The sequence below is a fragment of the Melospiza georgiana genome, chromosome 29 (assembly GCF_028018845.1).
Source record: "Melospiza georgiana isolate bMelGeo1 chromosome 29, bMelGeo1.pri, whole genome shotgun sequence".
Lineage (NCBI taxonomy): Eukaryota > Metazoa > Chordata > Aves > Passeriformes > Passerellidae > Melospiza > Melospiza georgiana.
The window spans coordinates 6,328,856-6,350,442 of NC_080458.1; the positions used below are offsets into that span (position 1 = coordinate 6,328,856).

A 21,587-nucleotide genomic window follows, 5' to 3' on the forward strand; every position below is an offset into this window, starting at 1 on the left:
ACATGGTGGTTCTGGCAGTTCCTCACGCCGTCCCATTGCTCAGCCATCAAATCCAGGCCCACCTGTGGGTAACCAAAACCTTCCACACACTGCTGTGTGCTGCTGCTCCCAGAGGGAATGAAATCAAGAGAGAAGAATTTGTCTTAGAGGGTCTGAGCACCATCTTCTGCAGGTGTGGACCTGCATCTCTCCCTTGGAGCTTCCACTGATCAGAACCAAATGCTGATTAGGACAATGTGAAAAAATCAATTCGTTAATTATAAGAATTCTAGCATTTACAATGAACCAGGAGGTGAATTCCTCCGCAGGATCAGTGAGGAGCTATGATGAGGGTGAAGTCCTTCTGTACAGGACACAGATGGTCACTGGCCCGTCCAAATGCATTAAATGCTGCTGATTAAAGAGCCCACAGGGGTGATTTTATCTGCATTAATCCTCAGAAGCACACACATGCCTGGACATAAACCAAGAGCTTTTTTGTACTGGCTCCCACCATGAATGACATTTTCATCCCTGCTTCTGGGTCAAACTGAGGTTTTTAAAAATCTTTGATTAATAAATATTTTTCTGCATTATTTCTCCTTGCTGGTGTCTTCTTGCAGCCTGAAGCATCCAGAGCATGGAACACCAAAGGTCCACCCTCTCCCACTGTCCTCACCCTCCATCCCCCAGGCCCTTCCCACTTGGAATTTGTGCCCTTACCTGCAGGCACAGGTGGGCACCCCCATCCCTCCCATGCCCAAGCACTGCCAGGGCCACCTTTGTGCCCAGCAGTACCTGAGTGGGGGTGGCTTCCTCAGATGTTCCCAAAGCTACCTGTCCCCACAGAGCAGTGCCACAGGGACCAGGCAGATGTCCCTCAGCAGGTCCCACCAACAGTGACCGTGTTTCTGCTTCAGTGAGGAACAGACAAGGACCTGGTCTAGGAGAAGATGCTCCAGGAAAGGACCAAGTGTGCTCAGAACCAGAATTTGGGGAAGAACACACCTTAGTGCCCCTCTCCTGCACACCTGGTGTGTCTGAGAACCCAGGGCCAGAAACACCCCCTTGCTCGGGGGTCAAACACTTCACCCCCAGACCTCACAATCAAGGGGAGAGAGAAACATCCCAGGCCAGCACACCTACCCTGGGCTATTTCACCTCCCAACACAACAGTGGGGACCAAATCTGCCATCCTCCTTCGTCCCCAGGAGCCACAGCCCAGGGCAGGATCCTGCCCCCAGCAGCAAAGCTGGCTGGGACCAGTCCCTGGGGCAGAGAGCAGCCCCTCAGCCTCCAGTGAGGCCACACTGGTGAAAATACACAAGTTAAAACCACGAGCCAGAGAACACAAAACTGTGGGTTGTGTGAAAGATCGGGATTTACTTAACTGCACAGCCAGGACAGTTTTCCAAAGCTCAATTAAAACAGCCACTTGTTAAACTCGTGTGTGTTGCACAGGTATCTTCACACAGCACTGGGCAAGGTCCCAGGTCCTGACCTGGGAAAGCACAATTCCCACCCTCCCTCCCCTCACCAGCAAGAGCAGCAGTGATTCCTTTGGGCTGCCCAGGAATCCTTTGGCTTTGCATCTACACCCTCCTCTATGGAATTCACCCCTGCAAACACAGTACCAGGAAATAAATGCTCCTTTAGAGCAGCCACAGTGCCTCGGGCAGTTCGTTGAAGAGAGGCTTTTGCCCACCAGCCCAGTCCAACACTGCCATCCTCAGGATTCCAGCTGCACCACCAGCCAGGTGGGGCTGACTGTGCTGATGGAGAGCCTGGATTCTGACAGAGTTCAGACACTGCTGTGCCAAGAATAACCTACAGGGTCCTAAAAATCCCAACCAACTGACCCTCATTTTGTGACTGCTCTACTTCACACGGGGAGAAAAAGAGATGTTAGTGAAAATGCCAATTCTCTAGAGTTTTTTTAATGATTAGCACTGAACAAATCCTGCTTGTTACTGTCTTCACCAATACTATATTCAGCACAGCATTAGATAATAAAAATAAATTGCACTATAAAATCCCATTAAAAGTCTCAGTTAAGCTGAAAGATAAAAGGCAAAACATTATTTCATATAAGCTGCCAGGGGCCACGGAGACAATCTGTATTTCTTCTACTTGTGAGCATTGGTGTGCAAATGCCAGGACAAGACCAACTCCCAGGTCTTCACTTCAGCATAGGAGAGGCAAAGAAGTTACCCTGATGCCCAAACTGGGTTGTTGACTTGGTTTTGCTCCCAAATCTAATTCAAGAGAAACACAAGAATATTAGTTTGGAATTCTGGACACAGAGCTTCAACACTCTCCCTTTTCCAGGAGGCATTCACCCAAATCTCACCCACCTCCCAAACAATGTTCCTCTCCCTACCATGAGAGGATGTTTGTTACCCAAACCTGCTGCTCCCACAGCACAGATCAAGGGAGGGCTCACTGAGTAATGAGTGTCCCCAAAGTCTCAGTTCTCCTAGAGCACCCAAAATCACCTGCAGTCATCCCAAACATGGCATGACAGCACCCCCTGGCACTTACTTGGGGGTGGTCTTGCTGAAGGTGGAGCGGACCCTCTGGGACAGGGAGCTGGACGAGGGTGTCTTGGAGAGCTGGTGCTCTGGGGTGGTGAGAGGCCCCAGGATGCTCACTGCCAAAAGAGAGCAGCACAGTGTGGGGACAGCTGAAGTTTTCTTTGCCATTCAGGGAACATCAGGCATTCCCTGGCATCTGTGAAAAGCACTAGACAAATCTGGCACTTCCTGGCACACTTTGCTTTTCCCTCTGCCTCCATGAAGTGAGAAGTGGCTGGCTCTGAGAGCCTCCCAGGCTGTGTGGATTGAGAGTTGTTTTTAGTAACAGAGCAGAAGGCAGGATTACCTTGGACCTCAGGTGTCCGTGGAGTGGAATAGGCGTTGGTGTTCTCAATCACGTGTGCTGGGTCAATGTTCTCCTGCTCCACCATCATCAGCTGGCTCCAGTAGTCCATGGGCAGCAGCAGGAGCCGCTCCACCACCTACAGAGACACCTGTGAGTCACTGATCACAGAACCACAGAATGGTTTGGGTTGGAAAAGAGACAATCCCCAAGTTTGTCCTACCTTGGGCTGACGCTTCGTGTCTTGCAGCAGGGTCATGGGGTCAGGATCTGGTACTGCATGGGCAACTATGGTGGGGCCAAACACTTTGGCCAAATTGGAGATATCCATTTTAGTGTCTGGGCTCTGAGCCACCCTGCATTAAAAGGAACGTGGAGAGAAAGTAGTTCCCCCTTCACTTGTGATACAAGTGCCCTGTCCCACACACACTTGGCCTCTGAGTGAGCAGGTTTGTTCCAAAATGAAGACTTTGTGCTCACAAGCAGTGACCAGACCCAATTAGAAAAAGCACCAGTGGGGTGACCTTCCCCTTCCAAATCACAGAATGGTTTGGGTTGGGAGGGACCTTTGAGATCACCTGGTTCCAAACCCCTGTCCATCAGAATGTACCTCTGCAGGTGGACCATGAGGAAAGCCAAGGTGTCCCTGTTGGCCTGAGGAAGTTCTCCAACTGCTTGGTACATAGCAGCAATGCTGTTATCCTCATCCGGGATTTCTAGGAGGAAAAAATAATATTTAGACCTAAAAAAATTTCTCCCTCACAGAGAAATAAAGCTAGAAACTTCTCAAGCTGTGCTAATAATCTTGTATCCTGCCCAACCAGAACTCAGGCACAAGGGCTCCACAGAGCACCACGGGCTGCTGGTTCACTTGACAGCAAAACCACAACCACTGAGCCTCAGGAAAGAGCTGGAGATGTCACACAGCAGTTCCTCACCTGCAGCTTCCATGAAAGTCTTGTTTAACCGGAAAGTGAGCAGGGGCTCTTTCAGGCTGCGCAGGAAGTCCTTGAGAAGGCCACAGATGGCGTGGATATCATCCACCTTACTGAGCAAAGGAATGCTCTTTGCTCTGAGAAACTTCTCCTTCAGCTCCCTCACAGTCTTGTCACAGCCAGAGATGCGGTAAATGCCGGTCTGTTGGCACAAAGCTTGGCTCAGAGGAGGAGGTCAATTGGCTTTCTTCCATCCCCACCTTCTCCCCACACCTGAGTCACCCATGCACACCATAAATAAGGGATATTTGGGTCAACAATTTACTTCCCTAACACCACAACCCATTTCATTGGCACTGTTTCAGACCTCATTTTCTTCTTACCTCATGCAGCCCTCGTTGCTCAATCTCATTAACACAGTGCACGATGATGGAAGGGATCATTGGAGGAGTAGAAGGGACAAAATCCATCAAGGTGCCCTAAAAGGCAGAAAGGAAAGTAAAAAAAAAAGATGGATTCAGTCACCAACACATGGAAAATACTCTCTCAGGAATTCACAGCAAGATCTATGGTCGGAAAACAAGAATTGTTGCTCTTCTCAGGACTGATGAAGAAACATCACATCCATCAGCACAACGCTGCATCGCCTGCCCAGAGCTGCCACCTTCCCCACTCAACGCCCTCCTACCATCACACCCCTACACCCCCTCCCTGCTTGTGCAATGATGCATTAGCGAGCTCATTTGCATGTCATTATGCAGCTCTGAGCAACAGGAGCTTTGCTGGGGAAGGCAGACTCAGAGCTGAGCAAGTCCCAAGGCAGGGTGGCCCCTCTGGTGGGCAGTCCCGAGGCAGGGTGGCCCCTCTGGTGGGCAGTCCCATGCCAGGGTGGTCCCCTGGTGCCAGCCCCAGCCCCGGGCACTGACCCACCTCCCCGATGCGCACCGGCGTGCCCGTCAGTGTGGGGATGCAGGGCAGGGGGCAGCGCTCCCGGCACTCGGGGTGAGCCACCACCCTGCAGTCTCTGCACTTCAGGGAGATCTTGCCAAACTTGACTCTCTTTCCACACGGGACACACGATTCTGGCTTGATAACCTGGTGATCCAGAGCACACAGATGGGAGAGATCAGTGCAGTGCAGTAACTCAGCAGGAATTAAACTGGGTAACAGGTCTCTGATCCATGTAACTGGTACAGGTCATATTGACCTGAGACTAATCACAGAATCATGGAATAGCCTGAACTGGAAGACAGTCACAGAGATCATCAGGGCCCTTGCACAGACACCCCAACAACCCCACCCTGTGCATCCCTGGCAGCATTGTCCAAACTCTTCTGGAGCTCTGGCAGCCATGCCCATCCCCTGTTCAGTGCATAACCCCCCTCTGGGAGAACCTTTTCCCAATATCCAACCTAACCTCCCTTGACACAGCTGGCAGCCTCTTATCACACACATTCCAAGATGGAAGGAGATGCTTTTCCATCTCTTCCTGCCTCAGACCCACCGTCTTTGAAACAAAGTCGTGCAGCCTCACTCCCCCGTTGTGCTGGGGGGTGCTGGAGCCATCGGTGTCCTGCTTGGACTCCAGCTGCTTACTGCCTATGCTGGACTCGCTGCTCCAGGGCTGCAAAGGACCTGGAAGACACAAGCGGAAGAGGCTGGAATCACCCTCTGCCCCCAAAAGCATGGGCATCATAAATTAGAAGCAGCTCCCAGGTCGTGGAAGGAATTAGGAACATTTCAGGATAATGTGTAGCTGTGTCAGGACAGAGATGTAGCACCTACCACTCTTCCTGCGGCTCCTGCGAGGGTAAGGCACAGTCTGGATGGTAGAAATGGCTTCAATGGGGCCACCATCGTTGGGGACCATCACAGTGGTCTTTGCTACTATGGATTCATTAGCCTGGAATGACAAAAACACCAGTGGCAGCAGTGCTGACACAACACAGGAGTTCCAGCAGCCCTGGAAACAGGCAGGAACTGTGGCCAGGTGTGACCACCATACCTGGTCTGCTGTGTTGCTAATGGATCTGGATTTCTTCTGAGGAGCTGGGGGGCCTTCAGCAAACTGCCTGGAAGAGCGCTGAAAAGAGAGCACATCCTCGTCTCAAAGCAGGAATCTGCTCACTTGGCATTACACTGGCCCAGGGTGACAGGAAGGACTGAACACATCACACATCTGGGGTGTGTGCAGACAAGTCCTTCAGAGGACCCTCTGCTTCGTGGCAACCTTGGAGGTGCCAGGAAGAATTTCAAATTTTCCTAGCCAGCTTTATAATTTAGATCAGAAAAAAAGAAACCCAACCTAAGAAAGGAGGGCAAAAAAGCCCCAACAAACCCACGAACTACACACACAAAAACCAGCAACCAAGCAGGTCCCAGAGTCTTCCCAGCTCCACTAGGTGATGGTTTCAGGCTCTTTCCCACCTGTATCTTCTGCAGATTAATGCAGAATGAGCACAAGCTCCTTTACAAAACAGAACAATGTTAACTTCAATTTTCCCCTAATCTGGGAGCTGCAAATAATCTCCAAGTGCTTTCTTGCAAACCCCAGACTCTAAAAACCCAGGATATACAGAATTCCACTCGTTTTCAGTACACAAACAATGACATCAGCCCTAAATTTCAATCTAAACTGCACAGCAGCAGCGCAGCCATTCGAGGTCTGACCGTTTAGTGGCTCAGAGGTCAGGACAGGTGGCAGTGAGGTGACAGATGGTGGCATTGTGGCAGCCAGGGGGAACAAAGGCAACTATGTGACAGGAACAATTGAACAATACCCGCTTCTCTCTCCTCTTCAGCCTGACAGCTTTCACCACTGAGGAATCCCAGTCCTGGGGGAAAGACACAGCACTGGTTAATGGTAAATAGCACACAGCCCCTGGCCAGGGCTTTCATCAAATTTGAGCCAACAGCACACTCGGGAAATGCAAATCAGCTCAGCCAGGTTAATATCCCAGTAATCCAAACACAAAGGGTCTCTGGAGATCAACCCCCTCCCCTCGGGCTTTACAGGGGAGGAGAACTTCAGAAACGGAGTTACATTACCAGTGAGTCATCGCTCTTGTCAAAGCTGATGTCTGACAGAATTGAGCCAGATTCATCTATTGTAGACAGCCTAAAAAACAAAAATTAGAAGAAGCTTGTATCAGTTTGGCTTTCAGTCAGTCACGGTTCCAGAACAATCCCACTGACTCAGAAGAGCCGTATTTTACAGCAGAACAAAAAGGGGAGCTGTTGACACGGGTGAGGAATGTGTCACAGGGGCCGACAGCTGGATGGATGCCTGACACCTCAGATAAAATGTTGCTTCCCTACCTTTTGTTGCCTGCACCTCCCACAGAAGGCTGTGGCCTGTTCAGGAAGGCGAGGACAGACTTCTGCTCCTCGCTGAGCTGGATGCTGCCGGAGGCATCGCACATGAGCAGCTCTCGAATCAGCTGGATTTGCCGCTCCTGTGAGCACGGATAACATCAGCAGCTGGATGCGCTGTGTTTAATTACTGTAAGACCCGACCGAGTGCTTGAGATACCAGAGATAAACTCTCAGAACCGGTGTCAATGGACTGCTAATGGCTGCAGGCAGGTAATGGCAGCTCAGCTCCATCAGCAGCCAGGCTCCTTTCCCAGATCAAAGCAGGAGGCTGCTCCGAGGAGCCGAGCCAATTCCTTGCTTTTTATTTTTCCTTTCCTCCCTGTGAGTGCCAGTCCTTCTTTGCCACTGATCAATGCGGTTTAATCGCTTTGCCTCCCCACTCTGGAGAGCTGATGGGTAACACAGGAATTACTCACCAGCTTCTCACAGTCCATTTCAGCTTTTTGCCTCCTTTTGATCTCCACATCCACCTGATTGCGGGCGTGTTTGAGCTTCACGTCCAGGGCACTGCGCTCGGCTTCCGTCTTCATCAGGAGATCTTTGTACCTGCAGAGCTCCTGCTCCAGTTTCTGCCATTTCCTCCGGTTCTCCTCAAAGTTCTTGGCTAACTGGATAAACTCTGAGGAGGGAACACATGAAGCCTTAGCTGGGCAAGCAGAGGAGCAGCTGACAGCAGGTATCTGTTCACACTGAATTCCAGGATTCCTGAGGTTGGAAAAGACCCCATTCTCACCTCATCACCCAGCCCAGAGCACTGAGTGCCACCTCCAGTCATTCCTTGGACCCCTCCAGGGATGGGCACTCCAAACCTCCCTGGGCAGGCCCCTCCAATCCCTGACTGCTCTTTCCAGGAAGAAATTCTTCCTCCTTATGTCCAACTTGAGGCATGGAGAACCCAGCCTTTAGGCCAACCCAGCCACACAGGAGATGCCCACGAGCTCTTCCATTTTTCAGACCAAAGCTTCCTGTCAGCACCAGCCACGAGAGCTGGAACACGAGACAAAGCCAGTCTGCTACAAGCAGGACATGGCCCTGCACAGAAATTCAGATGGGACTTGATCTTTCCCCACAAAGGAAAAACCCAGATCAGACTGGTTTTAGCCTCTTCAGCAGATTTTTCAGAAATGAAACTCACGGCATTCGTTTCCTTCACTCAGGAGCTCAGCCTGGCGTGTGAGCTGCTCGAACAGACCTCGCAGGTTCACCATGGCAATCTCCATCCTCCTGCCAAAAAGCCACAGCTAAACGAGCAGCCCAGCCCTTCCCTCCCCCCTCGGAGCAGAAACCAGCCCAAAGGAAAGAGAACCAGCCTCAGAGTTCTCAGAGTTACTGGCTGTAATGCTTTCAGGCGGGTTTGAGAAGCTGCACCAACAAAACTCATGTTTTATGGAGATATATGCGTCTACTTTTTCTCATTTGGAATGAAAATCCACAGCCCTCCACACTTTAAGGACAACAGAGCCTTGGAGAGAGGCAGATGTGCCCATCTTAGTGCTGCCGCTATCCCCCAGCACAGCACAGAACCCAAGGCAAGATGAGGGATCCCAAGTCCTTCCCTTCCAAAAGGATACAGAGCACAGCCCGTGCCCTGTCTACAAATAACTTGGTACTATCTAGGTCACTAAAAACCTGCAAGTTTTCAGCACTTCGTAAGATAAAAATAGGAGCAACATTCTGGAGAATTTTAATACAGTTTTAAATTTAGCTGCATTTTAACTTACAGCTCCTCCTGCAAATAGCTGTTAAAATTCAAGCAGTCAGCACATTTCTCTCAAACAGCAGCAACAACGGCATAAACAGAGGCAGCGAAGGGGAAAGTCTCCAGCTCAGCAAGACAGAAATGACTTCACGAATGCGAGGGGTGGCTGGGGCAGGCAGGGCAGCCGGGGCTGGGACATGGGAGAGGTGCCAGCAGGGAATACAACTCAGCACAGGAGGCTTTGAGGTACCTGTTCCACAGGTGCATATTTCACACGCACACCGATACCTCGGTATTTTCTCTATTAATTGCACTGCGAGGTGTGGAACAGCTCTGCCCTTGTCGTGCGAGCTCACAGCACGGGGCACGCCCAGCTCGGGGCCTCAATTACCAGCACCAGCACCTCCATCCCCGCGCCCACCGAGGCCGGGAGGCCGCAGGGACCAGCCCGGCCCGTGGAGCGCCCTCAGAGCCGGGGGACCGGGGCTCCGACACCGCCGGGGTGGAACGGGCCTGGCCGGGTCCGGGGTCGGCTCCCCTCAGCCCTCAGGGTTCCCCCCAGCCCTCAGGACTCCCCTCACTCCCCTGAGCCCCCGGTTCCTCCCAGCCCGTCCCCAGCCCCGTTCCGATCAGCCCCGCACTCACCCGAGCCCCCCGGGCTCCCCTCAGGCTCCCTCACCTGGGCCGCGGCTCCGGCCCCAGCGCCGCGCGCAGCCCCAACGGCCCCGCGCTCCGGTTTGAATCCGCGGCGCCAGCCAATCCCCGCGCGCCCCGCCTCCCCGCTCCCGGCCTCTCATTGGCTGCGCTCAGCGCGCTGCTGAAGCCTGCCCGGCGCCATGTCTGCTGAGGGCGTGGCCCGCCTGCTCGGCGGGGCCGGGCGTGGAGGGGCCCGGGCGCCATCTTTGCTGCTGGCGGCTGGAGCCACGCGTTGCTTAGCAACGGGAACGCCGGGCGGGCCCGGGCCCCTCAGGCCTGGGCCTGCTCCTTGTCCGCCCTCCAGAGGGGCTGTTCTGGACAGGAGAAGCCTTTCTCAGGCCAAACCTGGTTGTTATGTCCAGCAAAGCTATTGCCACAAGGCTCGTGTGGCCCTGATCCCCCGTGCTGGTTCTGCAAAGGGTCAGTGCAAGGGGCTGGGTGCAGCCGCGGAGTGTTGAAATTCAGCACCAGGCTGTTTATGGAGTGTTGTCACTTGAGAAATACGATGCCTTGCCTGCTTTTCGTCTTTAAATGTTGATTTGAGTAACAGCCGGCGACTTGTGCCAAAGGCGAAACCCATTTCAAGCCACGTACGAGGCTTCCCTGTGCAGGCGTTTAATATGCAAACGGATAAAACCCAAACCTAACAATTACACAAAGGGAATTCACATAATCATAAAATAACAACGTGCTTTAATCTTTTAAATCTGAAACAAAACAGCGGGTAATTGAAGAATGGATATTAGCAATTAGAAAGCGGAACTAAATGCTGAAAATTGCGCAGTGGAAAGGGGAGTTCATAAAGCAGATTGCTCTCATCATCCAGCTGCTTTGTTGGAGCTGTTTTATTTAGGGTATATAGTTTGTTTTAACTTAATAATAATTAATTCGTAATAGATTGTAAAAGGCCTCAAGATCTGTGGAAAAGTAAGCATTAAAGTGGCTTCCTTGAAGAAGAGAGGCAAAATTATCTACATTTATTGGTGAACTGCGGCCTAGAAGAGACACAACTCATCCTCTGAGCCCATGGCCAAGTGAGAGAAAAGTTCTGACCTTGATATATTACCTTATAGTACAGGAAATCACCCAAAAGCCTAATTTGCCTGTCTGGGAGGAAGGTGGAGGTTGAAAGTCACACCTGGCTCTGCGAGAGCCTCTTGTGCAGGTACATCCCCAATTTGAGATGAGGCTCAGCTGTTTTGGTGTCAGCCCCGGCCTCCTGCAGCTCCTGCCTGTAATTAAATCTTCACAGCTAAGATGCCTCTATTGGCAGACTGTATTTATAGGCAGGCGAGTTGTTTTAGTGTCGTTGTGAAGAATTAAGGAGGCTTTTGCTCATAAGCAAATTCTGTTCTCTTTCCAATTGTCATCCGCAATCTCGTGCCAATAAAAAAGCACATTATTTTAGAGGATTGCCCCCGCGGTGCTTGTTGTGAGTTACTGCAGTAGGTGCTGGGCTTGTGCTACACAAATTACATTTCCTCCGTATGTGTTCAAATGTCGTCCTTCCAAACCCTCCTCTGAATCAGGAGGGTCTGAGCACCCCAAAAAGCTCCTCAGAACCCCCCCATCCATGATGTGGACCTGGCAAATGGGTTCCTGCTCGGTCCCAGGCTCTGAAACCATTGTGGAGTCTCTTTTCTCCTCCTGGGTTGATGAATGGTGAGAGCACAGAGGTCAGCAGCACCTTTCATTTGGAGCTTTATTCCATGGGAGAAGAAAGGCAGAAGGGCTGAGGGCCTTTTCAGGAGCTGCTTTATGGCAAAGTAATTATATTCTCTTTTTGTTTGTGTCAGGAAAAGGGAGGGGGGGGGAGAAGCCCTGAAATGTCTCATCTGGGAAACCGTTAATAGAATTTATGCTAATTTGATGATTCCGGCGATTACTGGCGGAAGCACTTCACATTCTCAGGCAGCAGAAATTCTCCTGCAGCTCCTCCCTCAGCCTCGCTGGGTTGGTCTCCAGCCCATTCTCCTGCTGCAGCCACCCCAGACCCTTCACTGGGCAGCACTGGCTGACCCCAGGGTGTGACCCAGGGATGTGACCAGGATGTCACTGAGACGTCACCACGATGCCACCAGGATTGGTGCCAATCCCGGTGGCATCCCTGGCGACCCCATCCCTCCATCTTTTGGGGAAAATGGGAGGAAACCTGCCCCAGTGCCTCACAGTGAGAGAGGAGAGCAAAGCCAAAGCTCTCTCTGCCAGCCTCATCCTCTGGTGAAGCTTTGCAAACACCGATTGCTCTGCCCAGCTCCTGTAATTAACTCTGCAATTGCAAACCCATTTGTGCAGCTTTGTGCTCAGGGGAAACCTTTATTAAGTTCCTTTTAATCCAAAACCAGTTAGACCGCGATGGTCTTCATAAGCAGCCATTCAAAAAATAAAAAGGCGGGGGGAAGCTAGGGGAATTAGAAACTTTTAAGACAACAGCCTTTCTCCGGGGAAAAAAAAGGGAGAAAAAAATTATCTTAGGTGCATTTCTCTTGATGCATTCATACAGCAGGAGTGTTAAAAAGCAGTTGTTCAGTAGTGTGAGGAAAAAATCCATCAGGCTGAGCAGGGAGAGCAGCCAGGGTTTAGCCACAGGGAGATGGACATTTCAGGGAATTAATTTCTGATTTCTCCTGGCTGGCCAGAGCCAGAGGCCGGCAGATGGCATCAGGCTCATGTGCTGGGTGGGAGCTGCAGGGCCTGGGCCATCCCTCAGCAGGGCAAAATGTGGCCAGAGCATCACCCACGGGGCTGGGAGGAGGGGGATGATGAGCCCAGGGCGTCTGTGAGGAGGGGGATTATCAGACCCTAGGGTCTGTGAGGAGGGGGCCAAAGGGGCCCTGGTTTTGCCATCAGCTCAACAACAAAACAGGTTCATTCATCTGGGATGTCCCACCTGAGAGAACCCTTGATGTTTCTTTATCAACTCTGGAGTGAAGATCACTTGGATGGGATGAGCCAAAGCCGCCATAAACGGTGCATTAATGTCAGCAGAGAAGCCACGGCCTTGTCCTGAACTCCTTAAAAAACAAAGGGAGTCTCTATTGCCTTCATCTGGCTTTTAATGAATGACCTCTTGTCGCCGGGAGCTGCGTGCGGTGACAAAGGACCTTTGTGGGCCGATATTTATGATTTCATTTAAGCCAGGGAGCAAGCTAAGGGAGAGGGCTGGAAAATAAGAGCTGAGCTGATGGTTCTGTCTTTAAACTCAAGGGATCTTTATCTAGTTTTTGTATTAATACAGTTGTCATCTCTTAAATATTTGAGCGACTCACAGCTGCGAATGCTCCCACGCCGGAGGGACTCTCTGACTCTGGCTCTCCCAAGCCCACACCCTCCTCTGGACCCCAATGGGAGGAGGGAAGGGTTTGCATTTTCTTAGTGCCCCCCAATCTTTACCCACACATGAAGCCTGCTGTGAGTGCCCACAACCTGCTCATGGGGGGCCCCGGGCTCCAGCACCCCTCCCCACGCCAGCGACTTGCCAACACTGATAAATTTTTGCCTTTTCCTTGGGCAGGCCTTGGCGGAGGATTAACCAGCTGGGAGTCGGGAGTGAGAGCATGTCCCCTCTCCTTTGCCATGCAAACAGAGAAAATTAATCTTGCAGCTTCCTCTGATATTTGGGCTGAATTACAAGCTGGGAGCGGAGATAAAGCGCAGGCGAAGGAAGGCACAGGTACAGCGGAGCCGGGCTGCTGGCACAGGCCTTTGTCCGTGCAGATAACGCTCCCCTCCTGGAGTCATGCATAATTCACCAGCCTGCCTCCCTGTCCTGGTCATCCCTCCCTCTGCTCGCTCCGTTCTCCTCCCTGAGCAGCTGGAAGCTCCATGTCCGAGCGAGCCACGGTGTGTTTGTGTGCAGAGCCACATCAAACCTCGCTGACAGCGTGGGTCTTGTTGGGATAAAGGTGAGGGGACCTTGTCCCCTCTGCCTGGAGGCTGATGGAGCTGTGGGTGACACCCTGTGCTGGCATGGGACCCCGGTGTCACCCTGCAGCTCCCACCTGCAATCCAGCCCCAGCACAGCAGCACGGCCGCTCCTGCCAGGCCTGGGCTGTGTTTGGAATGCCCATCACATCCCAGCTCTGCCAACCACGCTATCTCCCTAAATCCCTCCACGTTCTACTTGGATGGAGGTTACATCCTCCGGGACACCCAGCCCCAGCTTTAACAGACACCAACTGCATTTTATTTGGTCGATCATCCGGAGGCTCTTGACAGAACTGTGCCACACAGAGCGGGAAAGCCAGGGAGGTTTTCCACAGCCACCAGGAGTTCCTCTCCCAGAACAAAGCGAGAACAGCCTCGGTCAGTCCCAGCCAAACAGCAAACACACACACACACACCTGGTTAATGATTTTTGCTTTGTAAACTAAAGCGGTGCCATGAGTTTAATAACCACTGCTTGGGAGTAATTGGGGCGATTATTGTATGGCCCAGGGGGAAAATTGCAGCTTGTTATCTCCAGGGAGTAGCATTAGGATCCAGCAGATAATCAGACCGTTATTTGTTGCACTTCGGATGACATTTCTCATGGATTTAGAAACGATAGTGATCAAGCCATGTTGTCAGAGCCACTGCCAAGCTGCGGAGTCCAGAGACCTGGAAGCTAAATAGCACCTGAAGCTGCCTGGGACAGCTGCTCTTCCAGCAGGAGTAACAGACTTATGTGCCACATTGAGCTCAAAGACATCCAGACCTCAGCAGCAATCGCCTCTTCTTTAATTTGAGCTCCTCATAAGAGAGACAACGCTCAGGATGAGGATGCAGAGGGGGAATATCAGCTCTAACATGCCACCAAGCAGATCTATACTCATACTCAGGTTTCTTTGAGACCTTCCCTCCTGTTTCTCCCTCTCCACCCCAATCAATGGACTCTGACTGTGCCTCCAGCAGCCCTGAAATTTGAGGCTTGGGCAGGAGCTGCAGCATCAGGGCTGTTGTGTGCATAGTCCTGCAGGGACCAGCAGTGCTGGGCACCTTCCCCGTGCCACAACCCCATCCCCTGAGCAGCTCCATCAGTGCTGCATCTCCCTAAGATGTTCGTGCACCCCTTTTCAGCACCTCAAGGGTTTCCGAGCTGGGGGAGGCAGTTCCAGCAAATCCAAACGGGGCAAGACAGAGCCCCAGCAGCAGCCTGGCACCCCACACCGTGCTCACCCAGCTCCCAGGTGCAAAGGGGGATTTTTAGCAAGGCTAAACCCTGCCAGAACCCCTGGCACACCCTCTCTTTTGTAGGTTTGCTGCACAGGAGCATCCCCAAGTCCTGGTTTGGGCTCTGCTGCCAGGGATGGGCTCACAGATGACACGGCAGTGCCTCGGCCCCCACATGACGCCAGCGATGAGGATCCTGCCAGGCTGGAGAGCCGAGCCAAGGCAGCTCCGCTATTGATCCCCGATCAATGACAGCTCAAGGCCTGGAAATGACAGCGCCTCTCCCCAGCCCTCAGCTCCCAGCCCAGGCTGGAGGCTCACACAGAGGTTTAGCAATAATCCGAGGCAGCAGCAGGGATGGGAAGAGCCTCTTGCAGCAGGTGGGTTGTTCAACAAATTGGACACATAACGAGACAAAAGGCGCGGAGGAAGGAGATCTGGTGGGACTGGACCTTTATCTCTGGCACGCTGGCCGCCAAATCTTTGTGCAATATTTATCAAGGGTGAGCGGACAGGAGAACTGGCAGTCGATGCATAAGTGAGGAATTAAAGCCACTGCCATCCTTATCTCCCCGGCAGAGCGAGGGGAGGGGTGGGCGGGAGCTGCGAGCCAGCCCAGGGCAATCGACTTTGAAACCATTTGTGGATTTAACGAGTCCAAACTTTATTAGCTCAGCTGATGGGGAGCAGAGCACAGGCACCAAGAGGGCAAACCAGCACATCCACATCCTCGGGCTGCCTGGGCTGAGAGCTGCCTCCGGGCAGGCATTTCCACTGCAAAGTCCCTTGTGTCACCGATGAGACACTGCAGGGCTGGGGGACAGGGCAGAGCTGCCCCAGAGGCTCCAGGTAAAGGGTCTGCAGTCCTTCAAGCCCAGTAAAAATTCACTTTTAAACCGAGGAGCTGCTGCACTTTCTCTCCTAGCTTCTCTCAGCAGTGAGACAAAGGCAGGCGATGCTCTGCCCTCGGGACAGTCGCGTTTTGCACAGTCAGAGGCACAGCTCCTGGGGAGAGCAGACACTGCTGGGCACTTCCAGCCACCCTGTGGGTCTGCCCCGGGGGACACAGCCAGGAAAAGCACAGGGGAAGGGATGGATGGAGCCCCCATAAGCACAGAGCTGCAGGTCAGGCCATCCAGGGGGTTTGTACATGATCCATCCCCAGGGAGAGCAGCTCAGCCCCGGCTGGGTGTCCCAGCCCTGCTGGCTGTGGATGGCGAGCAAAGGGCTGCTCCATTGCCAGCATCCCCTGGGAATCCCCAGTGATCACATAACGTCTGTAATTAACTCGATTATTGGCTTTTCTTTTGCTGAGACTGCACGTTCAAGATGGGCTCCATCTGCTCCTTGCATGGGCCTGAGCCCCTCCTTCCAGAGAATTGTGTCATTCCTGCCAACAGGGGACAAGGACAAGGCCATGCTGGGGGCAGCAGCAGCCCCTGGACAATGGCTGTGGGTCCAGCTGCCCAACTCCCCCACACATCAGCCTCGTCCCTCTTGGCACCCATCAGCCCCAGACCCGGCTCCACCGGGGCCATCAGCTTCGCTAAATTGTTTAAGGGGATTTGCATCTCTCTGTTTAATTTCTCCTCGATGCAAATAAAAGCGCAGGAAGCCAAGTGGGAGATGCCGGACTGCCTTGCATCGGGTGTTTGCTGGGAGGAGGATGCTCTGATCTCTGCCTGGAGCATCCAGGGCCACATTCCCCCCCTGCACCGCACAATCCCTCCCGCAGAAATGGGACACGAGCATCAAGGCCAGAGTAATTCCCAGCTACAGCCCTTTCCAGGCAGGCTCCCCCTTTGGCCCTGCCGTGGCTCTCATAAATCCTCCCCAGGTTATTCCAGCCGCTGTCACGGAGCCGTGGCAGCAAATCTGAGCTTAGCTGGGAGCGGCGCACGTGGCGCCCGCGGGTCCCCAGCACCCATCTGCACCGCCTTTGTCTCCGCAGCCTTTGAGCCGCTCTTCCCCTCCTCTCTGCTGCAAAGAAACGCATTAGTTGCAACATTGCTTTAATTTGTTTGCCAGCTTTCGGAGATGGAGAGGCTCCTGCTCCCATCGGTGCCGTTTGAGGATGCCGGCAGCGTTAACCCTTTGGCTCCCACGCCCCCGAGATGCTGGAGGGGCTTTGGCACACACGAGACACGCGAGCTCCTCCAGCCCTGCTGTGCAGCCGACCTGGCACTGCCCGGATGGAGGGATCCATTTCCCCTTCCAGCTACCCTCAGCATTTCCGTAATGAGATGAGCTTTGTTGTGACCACAACCAGTGTCAGAGGGAATAAAAGACAAAGTGATCCAGACGGGGCCCATGGCAGCGACAAGGACACGAGGACAAACAGCCACCAGCAAAGCCGAGGAGGGCAGTGCGGGTGGAGAAATGGTGTGGGATGAATGGGGCAGCTGGGCTGGATCTGAACGCAGGGAGGGGCTGAGGGTTCCTGTGCCGCACACGGCACATCCCAGGATCTCACCTGTGCACACGCACCTGAGTGCCATGACCTGCTCCTGGCCTGGGCCTTCAGCAGGGTGCCAGCTCTGGGAACACCAGCGTGGCCCAACAGGGGCATTTCTGCTCAGGTAGCTCCAAACCAGCTTCTGATACAGATATCAGAGCAGGAAGAGAGCAAGGAGCCAGGAGAGACGGCCTTGGGCAGCACAGATCCGTGCTTGACCCTGTGCCCTGTGGAATGAGTTTGTTTGATTTCTGCCCCATATTTCCACGTTCAGGTCCATCCAGCCTGAGCATCTTCAGCCCCTTCAGCCCAGGGCAGCAGCCCCAGGGCTCTGTGTGTCCCAGGAGAAGATTTCTCTGGACACTGGGTGAAACAAGTGGGGACAGCAGGAGCCGCCCAAGGTGGAATTTGTGCACAGGGGAAGTGTTTCAGGACAGTGGTTGAGCAGGAGCCAGTGGTTTTGCATTGCCTCATGCTAATTGCTGGAGCTAATGAAGCCACACGCCCATCTTGGTGATTTTCCACAGGGTTTCCATCCGCCTTTGGTTTTTAAGGTGCTGTCCACAATTCCGGAAAGATGCGGCTGATTGATTCCGGGATGCAAAAAGAGTAGAAACAACCCTGAAAGGGCTGCAAAAAACAAACTCAGCCCCCAAACAGACCAGGGGCACCCAGATGCAAAGGTGAGGAGCAGCAGGAGGAGGAATTCCCAGCTATCCAGCCCCAGCGTGCAGTGTTGGTGCAACACAGACACAGCGTTGTGGGTCTTGCTGATGCTGCTGGTGAGGAGGTGTTCCTGCCCTCCCACAGGGTACAATCCCTGGGGAGTTTGCTGCCTGGCTCTTGGGGATGGTTCCTGCTGCCAAAACCCCGGGAGAGCCCAAGCCACCTTCCCCATGGCTCCGTGCCTCCACCCTGCACTGAAAGGTGCACGGTTGTTAAGCAGTTCAACCTCCTTCTCATCCCGAGCGCAGTTCTGAAGGTTTAAATAGAAAGATATCAAAATAAAAGATAATTGTTGAGAAAGATGAATAGGGGGAGAAAAAAACCCCATCAGCACGGAGGAACTCTTGTCTAATTTGTCACCCACGCAGAGCACAGCGATATTAGTGCCTTCGACTCTGGTTCGTAAAAGCTTTCATGGCTTTATTACCAGCTCCCCGAACAGCTTGTCCTTTTAATAAGCCAGGGCCTCCAGATAGCAGATCTGCCCATGGGAGATCCCATCAGGACGTGGTTAATCCAGGCAGAAATAGCACAAAGCATCACCACACTCACCTGACTGAGGAAGGCAGGAAAAGGTTAAAACCCATCCCAAAAAGCAGGGGGAGAGGGGAGGGAGGGAGAGCTGAACCTCCTCTGTGGCGGGTTAACCAGTGCTGCTGGGTGTCCTCACCTTCTCCATCAGCCCTGCTCTCCACAGCCGCTGGCATTGGCGATGGAGGCCTTTAATTATCCAAACTGCTGCCCCTCACAAAATTAAATGCTGCTGAGGATGACTCAGTGTTTAATGGACTGGCTGCTCCTCACGCCGGGAGAGCCAAGCGGGTGCAAGCGAGAGCACGGCACAACACGGCATAAATCACCCGGAGACACCGCTCACGGGGCCCGCTGACCTCGCCGCCTGCAGCAGCCTCTGCTGGGCTTCAGCACTGCTGTTTGCACTCAGGAGAGCCCAGGGGAACTCCTGGGAGCAGCAGCTCTGGGCGTTGCAGCTCGACCCTGCACCCAGGCTGGCTGTGACCCTTCCCCAGCTACCCCAACGTGGACGCGCTTGATTTAGAAATCGCACGGATTCACCAGGCTGGCTGTGCTGGGTTCTCCGTTCCCAGGATTTAGATGTGGTGGTTTCCTTTGGAAAGGTCTCAGCGATGGTCAGATGTGGTGTAGAAGGCAAACAGGTGCCAGAGGATGTGATACAAAGCCTGTCTCTGCCTCTGCTCCACGCTCGGGCCAGCCCAAGCCAGCATGGCAAGAAGCAGCTCTGTTAATAGCCTCGTTAGTCTCACCAAGATGCTGAGGCTTTGGCTTCCAGCAGATAATTAACGATGTGCTCATGAATTAGGAAACCCTGGACCTCCACCAGGATCTCTGTGGAGGTTTGTGGTTCAGAGCTGGAGCAAGGCAGTGCCTCGAGGAGCAGCACAGAGCAAAGGGCATGGCCAGCAGGGACTGGCAGAGGCCTTCTTTGCCCATCTTTAATGCAGGACCAGTTTTTCTCCAGGTACCTGACACCTGGAGCTGGAAAAAAGGAAAAATTTCTCCATGGAAAATGTTGTCAAACCCTGGTAAAAGCTATCCTGGGCAGTGGTTGAAGGGATTCAAGACACATGGATGTGGTGCTTGAGGACAGTGTGGTGTCCTTGGCAGTGCCGGGGCAGCAGTCAGAGGATGATCTTGGAAGTCTTTTCCATTTAAAGGATTCTGTGTGGATGCAAGAGTCCCTAATGCTGGAGCTGCCCCACCCATAAGAAGTCATACTAAGGCCCCAGGGTGCCTCATTTGAATACAATTTACTGTTGCTAATGATGCTGATGGTTATTTCCCCAAGCTAGGAAGTATTTGGCCCCAAAATGGGCTCCTGGAAGCAATTTCAGACAGCAGTCTGTAATGCTGGAGCTGATGGAAGCAATTTGCAGCCCATTAGCAGTGATCAGCTGAGAAGATATTTTACACATCACTCAGTCCGGGTTTGGGGAGGGATGGAATTTTTAACCCCTCTCCTTTGGAATTTTTGTCCAGGATGGGGTAGACACCTGAGCGCTGCCTCTGCATCCCCAGCAGCTTTGCCTCATGCCAGTGGTGACTTGTGAATTAAATCCCTTAAATACACAAATGTAGTCCCAGACTGCAGGGCCAGGCACTCCTAGATGGCTCCAGGACGGGATACAGCAGTGCCCAGCATCTTCAGCATCCACAGGACTAATTGACCATTATCAATTAATTTGCCTCTGGACAGCAGCAGATGTAGGTAAAGAAGCAATTTGGAAACCAGGGCTGCCTCCATGGAGGGAGCAAAAGCACAGCACAACCCCAAAAAAGCGTGGAAAGGCATCCCTTATCCATCCTTGCCCTGGAGATGCTCTTCCAAAAAGCAGGACGGGAGCTGGTTGATGTAACTGGGGTGTGTGTGGTGGAGCAGGGACAAGCTGGGAAGGTGAGGAAAGAGCCCCAGGCCTTGAGTTATCCCTCGGCCCAAGCTCCCGAGGTGTTCCCAAGACACATCTGGGATCCTGCCTGTCTGCCAGAGCCTGTGCTGGGAGCCTCAGCTCTGCAGCACCTTCCCTTAATTACTTTTTTCATTCTAATTAGATCTGCGGGCAGGCTGAGGAGAGCCCTGGTTGCCGAATCCCTGCTCTGAGCACCCATTTTTAACAGGAGGATTCCACCACACCCCACCACCCCTCACTAACCCACCCCTTGAAGCCTTTGTGTCTTGCAGTTATCACCTGGGGCTGTTCCCTCCTCACCCATCCCACAGCCCTCGGCTGGTTCCTGTCTCTCCCAGCAGGAATTAACACAACCCTCACGTGGCTTCCCCAAAAAACAGCACGGAAACGCTCCCAGTCCCCACGCTCCACTCCATTCCAAGGATGCAGCTGCATTCTCCCTGGACGGGGGCCAGCAGTGAGGAAGTTTCCTCTGCCCGCTCTCCTCCTCCCTGGCTCCTCTAGAAAAGGGGTTTGGGGTGTTTGGGGCCCCAACAGCTCCACCAGACCCTCAGGAAATGTTCTCCATCCAGGAGAAGCAGCAGAGCCTCTTCCCTGGGGTTTCTCGTGCACTGGAAATGAAGGACTCCCAAGAATGTCCATGTGCTCACCTGCTCCTGCCTGAGACCTCCTCCCTCCCTGGCCAGCCCCGCTGCTGCCGGGGATTTACTGTCAATAAAAGCACTGCAGAGAGCCACTTCTCCTCTGGAAGAAGAGGAGGAGGAGGGGGAACAACCACTCTGTAAATGTCCTTCTCCCTCATCCCAGCAGCACATCCTTCTGCCCTCAGGATGCTGATGGAGGGACAGCATCGAGCAGGCAGCTGCTGGGCAAGGAGCGATGCAGAACGGAGCAGGAAGGGAAAGGCAGAGCTGGTGCCAACTGGGAATGCTAATGCTGCTCCCTGGCCTCACAGCCACGTCCCCAAGCACCAGCAGGGCTGTCCCTGAGCCTGGCAAGGGGGGGCACTGGCTCAGGAGGGTCCCTGGCCCCCAGCTCTGTTGCTCCCAGGTGCTCCCGAGCAGGTCCTGCTGTAAAACCCAGGGATCCTGCTGGGGCAGGGGAGAGGATGCTCCAAAAAGGATCAAACCAAGCGTGCCCAAGCCGTGGGATTTTGGGGACAGGGTGCGTGTGCCTCACCCTGCGGTATCCCTGAGTGCCCACGCTCCCGTTTGTGGGGTTCAGGTGGGGATCAAACCAAGCGTGCCCAA

General features: G+C 53.3%; 1 protein-coding gene across 1 annotated transcript; it reads right to left on the minus strand.

The window, feature by feature from the left end:
* Nucleotides 1-1,903: 1,903 nt before the first annotated feature.
* RACGAP1 (Rac GTPase activating protein 1) lies at nt 1,904-9,524 on the minus strand. Its single transcript, XM_058042113.1, has 17 exons — nt 9,511-9,524; nt 8,302-8,390; nt 7,583-7,785; nt 7,110-7,246; nt 6,840-6,909; nt 6,572-6,625; nt 5,797-5,874; nt 5,577-5,694; nt 5,296-5,426; nt 4,722-4,886; nt 4,175-4,270; nt 3,795-3,993; nt 3,467-3,572; nt 3,080-3,212; nt 2,860-2,995; nt 2,521-2,629; nt 1,904-2,234 (listed from the first exon to the last, which is right to left on the minus strand). The coding sequence occupies exons 2-17, from the start codon at nt 8,384-8,386 to the stop codon at nt 2,159-2,161; spliced, it is 1,896 nt and encodes a 631-aa protein (XP_057898096.1). The 5' UTR covers nt 8,387-8,390; nt 9,511-9,524; the 3' UTR covers nt 1,904-2,158.
* Nucleotides 9,525-21,587: the final 12,063 nt, after the last annotated feature.